Source organism: Neolamprologus multifasciatus, chromosome 20 (assembly GCF_963576455.1).
Source record: "Neolamprologus multifasciatus chromosome 20, fNeoMul1.2, whole genome shotgun sequence".
Taxonomy (NCBI): Eukaryota; Metazoa; Chordata; class Actinopteri; order Cichliformes; family Cichlidae; genus Neolamprologus; species Neolamprologus multifasciatus.
Window position 1 is genome coordinate 19713073 of NC_140458.1, and position 10131 is coordinate 19723203.

At 38.7% G+C, this 10131-nt stretch overlaps 1 protein-coding gene across 9 annotated transcripts in view; it reads left to right on the top strand.

Annotated features, from left to right (window-relative positions):
• Positions 1–4274, top strand: part of myt1b (myelin transcription factor 1b) — a 139183-nt gene extending 134909 nt beyond the window's left edge. For all 9 annotated transcript variants that reach the window (XM_085144861.1, XM_085144858.1, XM_085144862.1 and 6 more), the window contains 4 exons: positions 293–384; positions 573–676; positions 1323–1466; positions 1601–4274. In XM_085144861.1, coding sequence (XP_085000987.1) covers positions 293–384; positions 573–676; positions 1323–1466; positions 1601–1744 — 484 coding nt within the window. In that variant the 3' untranslated portion in view covers positions 1745–4274. The remainder of the gene's footprint in view (positions 1–292; positions 385–572; positions 677–1322; positions 1467–1600) is intronic.
• The last annotated feature ends 5857 nt before the right edge of the window (positions 4275–10131 follow it).

A 10131-nucleotide genomic window follows, 5' to 3' on the forward strand; every position in this document is an offset into this window, starting at 1 on the left:
AGGCGAACGTAGTCAAGTCTTTATTCTAAGTTAAGCTAATTTACAGCTTGATAGTTAAAGATGAGCATTTGAACACTTTGGAAATCTTTATTTGTTTTGTCGAGAGTTAAATAAGAATATTGAGATGTTTTCACCATGTGTTAAATAGTCTGTCTTGCCGCTTCCAGTTATTTTTCTAGGCTAAGCTTTTCCTCCATAGCAGCAATACATAACTAACACATGCCACTGAAAGTTATAATGTTCTTTATGTAGATGTAATGTTAAATTTGACCCTCTCTGAATTTCATTTCAGCCTCTCAGGATGCCCCAGAGCTTTGTATGCTAAGAAGAAGGCCAAGTTCCCTACAGAAGACTATCTGAGCACTAAGTTCAGAGCCAGTGATGGTAAGATGGTTAATTAAGAAAAATCTGTGTGTTTACTGAGCGGAAAATCCCCCCCCCCCCCCCCCCCCTCCCTTTTGTTACTGAGTCAAATAATAAAAATGCCAGTGTTAGAATAGAGTTTTTTTCTGTTTTCTTTTGGGGTTTTTTTTTTTTTGCAAAACGTGCTTTTCTCTTCGCCTCTCCTTTAGTTTTGGACAATGATGAGGACATCAAGCAGCTCAACAAAGAGATTAATGACCTTAATGAATCCAACAATGAAATGGAGGCTGACATGGTCAACCTGCAGACTCAGGTGTGTGTTTGTTGTTGGGGGTTTTTTTCCCTTTAGTGTGATCTTCAGTGTATGCTCTTGTTTTCTCGAGGAGCTCCAGTTTCTCCATGCAACAGCAATACTGCCTACCTTAGCCAGTCTCTTGCAAAAGAGATAAAGTAATTATTGATCACTGTCACCACCTTATGAAACCTTGGTTTCATAAGCATGACACTGTTGAGAATGAATAGAGAACTATAATTATAGGAGGATATTTATCTGGAACGTCTTTTACCAGGATTACAGTTTCTGCAGTTGAGACTCTAAAGAGCACTGCAGGCAGCAGGACACTTTAAAGATGGGTAAAAATTGTCCAATATCAGTATTGCATTTGTCCAATCACATTGTTGTGATGTGTGATGCATGGTGTTTCCACATCCCAAAATTATGTCATCGCTACAATCTGACTGGTTACTTGCAATGTTGAACTGGAACCAACATTAGATTTGTGGACCCAGAAACAATGAAGATATCAGATGGTGCGAGCCACTAGAGAAGAAAAAAATGTCTGTGTAATGTCTGGACTATGGCCACTACATTGCCAGTCACCACAGCTGCTATTAAATAGATATGGATTTCTAGTTGAATATTAATTCATTTGCTGATGGTCTGCTGCTGTGCGTTGCAGATCTCCTCTATGGAGAAGAACCTGAAAAGCATTGAGCACGAGAATAAGATGATTGAGGAGCAGAATGAGGCTCTGTTCATGGAGCTGTCTGGTCTGAGCCGAGCCCTCATCCGCAGCCTGGCTAATATCCGTCTGCCGCACATGGTAAGTCTGCATTCACACCCTGTTGTCATTGATTGTGCATTTGCTTGAAGGCAAATCTGGTGCGCTGAAGAGCTCGTGGAGCCTTGTTTCTGTTTGCCCCCCTCAGTTGAGATTGGTTTTCATTTGCACCACAGCAGGAGCCAATCACAGAGCAGAACTTTGACAGATACATCAGCACCCTGACTGACATGTACACCAACAAGGACTGCTTCCAGAGCCCCGAGAACAAGGCTCTGCTGGAGAGCATCAATAAAGCTGTGAAGGGCATCAAGGTTTGAGGCTCCACACATACAAATGGAGAACGCAAACTGTCCCAAAGTGCAGAGAACGCGGTGGAGGTGGAGTCAGGAAGGAGAGAGGTTGAAATGCTCTATGATATATCGAAATATGATTCAAAAACAAAAAAAGGGAATTCAGGTTATTTAAGTAAATGGCAACTTAAAAAAATCAACCCAGGGAGCACTCTGTTGAAGAAAAGTGACGCGGACCAAAATCCACATCATGCTGCTGCTGGGATTCAAAGGAGGAACTAGAAGAAGATCCATGTTACTAGAAGCTGTATCTGGGGGTTTAAATATACTGTATGTTTACCTGTTGTCTCTTTTGTGTCCTTAACTGTTTTTCGGAGAGGGTTTCGCAACTGGTCAGTCAGTTTTTTAGCATTTCTCCTCGGCCGGAACACTGAGACAGGCGAGGCTCGAGTATTGCTCGCCAGAGCCCGGAGACAGGAAGAGGAGCACTAACTGGAGCAGAAGACTCCCAACGCCACTGTCTCCTGTAGCATTCTCTATGGCAAGCATCTGCGGCTCTGAAAATCTCTCTGATCCATAACCATACTCGCACCACACCCCCCGGCATGCACCAAACTGAATGTGCGTTTGCTTGGTGGTATTACTGCAGCAATCATCAGTGGGGAAAAAAAACCTCATCAAGCAAGGTCGCGAGTTAGATTTAAACGCTGCAGACCCCCCCCCCCCCCCCCCCCCCCCCCAATGAAATGATAGTAATAGTGTGCACACATTTCGAATTCAGTTAGTCATATCTATAGTACTTATCAGCCTAGGAATTGCACTTCATTTCAATGACTAGTTTTTGTGGTACAACAATTATTGTTATATATGAATTATTTATATCTGTGAACTTTTAAATTGTAACTTATTGCCATTTATGTTATTGAGGTTTATTTATTTGAAGCAATCTATTTATTAACTTTGTTTAGTGAAACACACACAATGCATCTTTACTGATTATCAAGGTCAAAAAGCAATTTGCAGATGTCGTACGTCAATATTTTAAAAGTCTATATAGATAAATGACAAGGCATAGTTTGTTTTGGAGTACTTTTTAAAAATCCTTTTTAAGTGCAAATATTTTATAATAGACTCAAAATTTTTTTGATAATTTTACAGTAAAAAAAATTATTTTTTTGGCTTGTTGCTCTTGTTTTCCTCGTTTTTATTTTGTTTGTGTTCTTTCTGTTACATTAAAAAACACAGATGAGGAGATGAAAAAGAAAGAAAGTATGTATTTATTATTTATTTAATATGAAAGAAATTGACTGATATGGCTGTATATTTATTTTGTTATTTATGTGCGTGATGTGACAGTTGAGTCTGAGTAGTCTTAAAGATCCTCTGCTAATATTTAAATAAAGAACAAAAAAATAAATAAAATCAATACAAATACTGTTTGATTGCTTAGGCATAGATGTACCAGCAGCTGATTGTTAAAAAAACAAAACAAAACAAACAAACAAAAAAAATACTCAAAAGCAATCACTTTCACTATCCGCTCTCTGAGTGTTTGCTTTTGTCAGGTGATGAGAACAATTTGTAGAGGAATTTAAAAAAATGTTACCTCTCCCAAGCGCTTTGTAGCAGCCAGAAGTGGCTCACCCACAATCTCTGTGATGTACCATGGCTGTTTAAGTAACGGTTTTGAATTCTTTACATCAGTGCAGTGGTACATGTGTAGAGCTCTATTCCAGCAGTGTTTTAGTCTGGATGTACGAGTCTAAAACACACACAGCGACATATCCAACCCTCGAGGATACTGTAGGATGGCCTCCTTTGACAAACTTTTATCAGATAAACATACACACCCTTGTAGCCTTACTCTAGATTTTAATTTTTTGATGCACAAAGTGCCACTAAAAAATAAATAAATAAAGGAGAAGAAGAGAACTCACTTTCTTTCCTGACTCTTCGCATTTCTGCAATGTAACAATGTCTGGTCCTGAGGAGACCGCAGCATCGAAAGAGTGGTGATTGTTTCAGATGCCTTTATTTCTCTGCCAAGATGGCCATAAGTACACTATATATACATTCTGTATAAATAGATTTTAAAGATGCTATATATATACATATATATATATATATATATGAATATAAACATACATATATTTTTACAGTGTAATTGTTGACTTGCTCTTCTTCTTCTTCTCTTGTATATCCTTATCAAAAGATCACTAGCTTATTTGAAAGAGAAATGAGGAGGGATTATCAGTAGGAGGCAGTTACACCTTAATTAATATCACTAAGACCTGCTCAACTGTGGCTTTAAACATACCATTGAGTCAAAGCTGAAGGCGATGATACAGTACAATACTTTGGAAGTGTTCTCATAGGATTCCTTTTTTTAAATTTTCTTTTTCCTTGTCTGTCCCTGATCCAGAAATGTCAGAAACATCTACTGTATGTTGTACTACTGAATCTGAGAAATGAAACCATCAGTTTAGATGGTTGGCTCTTTGTTCCTAAGTGTCATGTGAGTTCATGTATGAAAAAAAAAAACACACAAAAAAAAGACGATGGTGATGCCTCTGAGTAATGCGCATAGTGTTTAGCAACATTGTGCAGTGATTGTGTTAATAATGGAAACAACTCACTCTCTGTGAGCTTTCCGATACTGAAGTGAGCAAGTAGAAGACCGTAGTGTAACCTGCCTTTGCGTTGCACCTGCTGTGGTGTACACGACCCCGTGTGTAACTCTGATGTCGAAGGCATGTTTTCAATGTGCTTTTAGCCAATGTAGAATGAATCTCCTTTGTGCACTTTCTCAATAACTGTTGAAGATGCCAGCATTTTAAGTCTTGACTTGTAAGAAACCCAATAGATAGATGACAGGCAATTGTCCCGCCTGTTTGTCACATAGAAAAAAACACACAAAAAAACAAGCCGTTTCATTCAGGGGGTTCAAAATGTATTTTTTAAAAAAGGAAGTGGTACTTTCTTTTCCAAACAAACAGGAAAAAAAGAACAACCAAAAGAGACTGATGGGAAGCAGAGTTTGGTTCTCAGGTGATCGGGGAGAGCTGCTAAAGCAGAGCAGAGCAATGCCATAGGTCAGCCAGTCAGCTGAGGCTAGAGGCAACAGCAGTGGCTGGATCAAGGCCTAGATGAGTGTGTGGGAGTGGGAAATTGATTTGCCCGGCTACACAATCTCCCCTTTGCTTTAGGAGGAGGCGTTTGTTGCATAAATACGAGTCCGTCACTCAAAAGAATGTCAGAGCCTTTTATGACTTTTATACTCTCCACACCCTCCCCGCCAAAACCCCCACACCATGACCCACCCCCCCCCCCCCCCCCCCCTCATTCCTCATATTTTGTGTAACCTCTCCCCAGGAAAAATAGTTTGGATGCATTTGGTTAACAAAGTAGCATATTCCCTCTCTTGAAATGCACGAGAATACTACCCGAGAGTGTTAAGACTGAATATTCTCCTAACTTATTTGATAAGGCATGACCCCTTTTAAACTGCTTGATGAAACTGTCTACTGAGGTATGTAAATGAATAACACTGAGGCCATGAAAGCATAGCATTTCAAAAAAAAAGAAAAAATGTCAGCTGAGAAAGCAAATGCAGCCCACGGTTGGTTCTGTGCCCACGCACTGTATGTTTTCTTATTTACATAAAAGTACCGAGTGATGGAGTGAGCAGATTTATTATTCTAAATTGCAAAGGAACAACAAAAGTGGTCAGGGCTCAGTTTCCCCCCAAGCACCTGGGACGAAAATTGAATTGAACCTGATGAAACGTTCGGGGGAACCAGAATCTTGTTTCAGAGGGGTCAGAGGAGGGGAGCGCATCGTCACCTGGCGAGAGCAGGTTGATGCCCACGCGCGCACACTCTACACTGAGAATAAGAAAGAGATGTCAAGCTGAGCAAAACCAAAAGACCCCCAACATCCTCCCTGTTGTAGTCGCAAGCTGTGTGGTCTTATCATGTGTGCCTTTCTCGCTGAACTCATTTTGAGATAGGGTATGTTTACACCTGGTTCAAATACTGCTGAAAACATTTGGTCTGAATCTAGATGTTTTACGTTCAGGGGCGGGGTTAGCTGTTGGGGAGGGGCGGGGGCTGATCATGTCGAATAAATGCGTTTTCACATCCAGGCAGAGGCCGTTCTGTGACAGAGATGGCACGAAACAACAAGCCTAAGGAAACTGTGATCCCATTCTGTCGATTCAGGTACCAAAACTGCATGGACAGTTTCTGTGAAGGAATCTGAAGAACATCATCATCATTATCATCATCATCATCATCCTATCCATCCCTAGATAATGCATTAGTGTGCAGGGCATTATTTTGAAACAAGTGGAAGTGTCTGTACATATTTGTATTAAGAAGAAACAGTGTTATTGTTGTTGTATCGAAGACGAGTTGAAAATGGTTTAAAAAAAAGAAAAAAAAAAAGAAAATAGGTTGTGACAAAGAGAAAAAAAAATCCGCAGCCAAGGGTTGTCCTGCTAGCACATTTTTACACAGATGAGCTATTTTTACTGGTGATTTTCTAGGTATTGATACTGATATCCTTTTAAAGTACAAAACTTCCAAAATTACAAGCACTTCCACAACGATGGATTGTACGGTGGTTTTTGTTACTTTTGTAGATGTGGTCGTTCCTTTGCTACAGCAACGTTTTTTAAAGTGGGACAGGCCTTGGCTGTGTGTCCTTGGGGTCTCATGTTTGTTTGTTTGTTTGGGTTTTTTGCCTAATTTGTTTTTGTTTGGGAAGTAAAACACTGTAGATGGGCCAATTTTGTGACTGATTGTTTGTGTACTTGTGTACGTTCCCCTGTTCCTGTGTCAGTGTTATAAAGCAGAGAAGTGATGTCAGTTATTGTGGGGGTATGAACCATTTTAAATGTTCTCTATGAAAAACACAAATAAAGACTCATAGACAAGTGTGACTTTGTTATATAATTTTGTGCGTGTGTGTGTGTGTGTGTGTGCATGTGTGTGTGTGTGTGATCTTGTATATCTGTCTATGTGGGGAATTTTACACCTTGTGAGGGACATTTGTTGATCCCTGCCTGAGGAATCAGGTTCAGATTAGAATGGTTAATCCATAATGTTTTTGAGGGTCCCCACAAAGTAAATACATGTGTGTTTTCTTCTTTCTGTTGTGATAAAAGAAAAATCTCTCCAATGTGTGGATCTTTTGCCTGGTCCTAACAGCATCACATGGTTGACTGATGATTAAGATTTGGTTTTAGAGTAAAGTTACAACAGTTTAATCATTCGTCCCTTCAGAAACCAAAGTTGATTGCCCACAGCTGAAAATTTTTCCCCAGTGTTGAGTAAAATTTATTTAAATTTTTGGAAAATTCATTCATTCAGTCATTACGATTTATTTTCCAAACTAAAGAAATGCTTGAGCAAAAGTGTCTGCATTTCTTCTTATTTTGCTTCCAAGGAGCCAGATCTTCTTGTATTTTTTTTTAAGAAGTAGCTCTTCAGGCCTTTTGTTTTTCTGCTTTATCCACCCATTTTAAGTATATTCCGTTGACAATTTTCAAAGGACTGTTTTTGTTTGTTCGGCCCCTTCAACAATGACCTATGAATCAAGCATAAATAGGGCAGTTTGTTACTAGCAGCCTGTCACAAAGGACCTAATTTGAGATGAGATGAGTCTATGAAAAATGACAAAGATAAGAGTTTGATGGGCATACAATTGTATTTCTGCACCAACAAGGTGATTCCCAGAGAATGATTAGCTGAAAACTTGGCATAGTGAGCAGTGTGTCGTTAGGAAACACTGATGGAATTGGAAAAATAGAGGGCAAATGATTAAGAAGCAGGACTAAAAAGCTGTGTACAGCAGATGAATAGTATCTGAAAGTCATGTCAAGAAGTCAAAGTCAAGAAATCCAGCAAAGACCTGACACAGGTCTGGAGTGATGCCTCTGGCCCTTCAGTTGATCCATCTACAGCATCATCAGTAATGCTTTAAGTGGAAGGGTGACTATCATTCTTAAGGAAGGAAAATGGGGAGGAAAGGCTGAGGTATGCTAATTTACACAAGAACTGGACTGAAAATCCGTTACAGCATGTGGTATAAGTGATGAATCCGAAATTTCAGTTCAAATTGTCACCAATATTTACCCAGGAGGTCAGAAGAGAGGGACAGAACCGAGTGCTTCTACAGCATCTTTAAAGGATCTAGAGGCTCTCAAGAGTGATACTGAAAAGCTAGTTCATGTATTTATTACTTCTAAATTCATTATTATCAGGAGGCTCTAGAAACTACCTGCAGATCCAGAATACTGCATAAGAGTACTGACTAGGTACTAGTAGGAGAGAGCATATGTCTCCTATATTGTCTTTTCTTCATTGACCTCCTGTTAAATCCAGAACTGAATTTAAAGTCCTGCTCCTCACATACAAAATCTTATATAATCAGGCTCCATCATATAAGACCTCATACTACCTTTTTGACAGAGCACTTTTCTTACAGACTGCTGGCTTACGTGTGATTTCTAGACATTTCACAAAAAGAATGGAATGCAAAGCCTTCAGCTTTTAGCCAGTTAGTAATATATGACACACTGTCTTTCTACATGTTAAACAAAATTAGGGATCTGAATTCGCTAGATTCAGATCAGATGTAGCTAGATTATTTATGTTTTCATCGCTCTATTTATATTTTGAGCAGCACTGCCATCTAGTGGCTCATTTTCTGAACCTTTGTTGTATGAGACATGTTTTGAACTTTATCTATACTTCTGAGAATTCCAGGAAGGATTAATTCCTGGAATTCTCAGAAGTATAGATAAAGTTCAAAATGCATAAGTGAATGAGACCACAGTAATATACTGTTGTCATAAAATGCAGCAAGTTACTGTAACTGTTGATGCGGTTTAGTGAAAAGAAGAATGCTGTTGGTGTTCTGGTTTAGCCAATTAGTACTCATTATTATAATACTCCGTGATTTTGACACCATATTTTTAGAGATGCTTTCTTTTTTCTTAATTTTAGCTGTTTACAAGAACAAGTTACAGGTTTGTGGTGAATATGAGCTTAAAGTGCATACTCTTAGCTTATATTTGAGGGGGTTGAGAAAAAAGTTTATTTATTTATTACAACAGAGATTGAAAGGTAAATTCCAGCTGGGCTAATGCAGTATATGGAGTATGTTAAAGAATTCTGTTATGACTTCAGTTATGTTAAATAATAATAAATTCACAACAAACAACTGCAGATCCATCACCAGTCTTTATTCTTCTTTCTGGAATCCAACAAAAAAGTTGACAATAAGATAATGAAAGAGCACATTTGTGCATTCATGTTAGTGTTTCTTTATAAAAATAAATAAATAAATTTAAAAAATGTGTGTCTTTGAAAGAGTCCCATTCACTCAGTGAGGTGTGAGCCTTGACACCTGGATACAAATACAAAAAAACCCCTAATTTGCATTTATTATCACATACTGAGAGAACGAGTTTCTAAGGAGCCAGGTTTTCTTTAGTAAAAAGTAAAGTAATTTTTAAAGTGGATCTCTGAGGTTTCTGAAGATCTTTCTTTGAAGTTTTTCTTTGAACATTTGCTCATTTCAATACAGTCCTAGTAGGAGGGGGTAACGCTGACTTATGAATGTTCAAGCATAAAAAAGGCACCTTATTCAAGGGATAGACCAGCATTGTTGCTACGTGTACAGACAATTTAGCAAAGAATTTATTATAAATTGTATCTTTAGGCATTGTGTTACTAGAAGCTTAATTTGTTCCCACGTCTTTTCAAAGATAACAGCTTTAATAAGGTAAAATAGTATTTCTCCACCAATAAGGTGGTCCCCAAAGACCTATTAACACAAAACATGATATATGTCCATAACAAAATGATACTGGACATGCGGAGGACAAAAGAAGCATGAGGTCTAAAAAAAAAACAACCTACCTACACTAGATAAACATTTTCTGAAAGTCATGTCCAAAAGAGATGGGAAAAGCAAAGACCTCACACAGGACCAGAGAGATGAATCTGGCCTTTCAGTTAATCCATGTACCAGTCATTGAAGGAAGGGAAACGGGTGGGAAGAGAAGGGTGAGAAATGCCAAACCACACATTAGCTGGACTGAAAAGCAGTTATAACAAGTCTTGTGGGGTGATAAATCCAAATATGAAAGTTTTGGTTCAAATAACTGTCATTATATGTATGGAGAAGGTCCATTAGTGTCTACCGCCAGGCTTCTTTTACCTTGTGCACAGTACTGCATCCAAGTAAGGTACTGACTTGACTTTTAACCTACTGACCTACAGATGTTGGAACACAGCAACTACCAAAGCCACTGAAATTCAGTAATAATTAGTAAGACGGTGACAGGCCAATCAGAGCGAAGACATGCTTAGGTGGGCGAGAAAACAAACAAACACACAAACAAA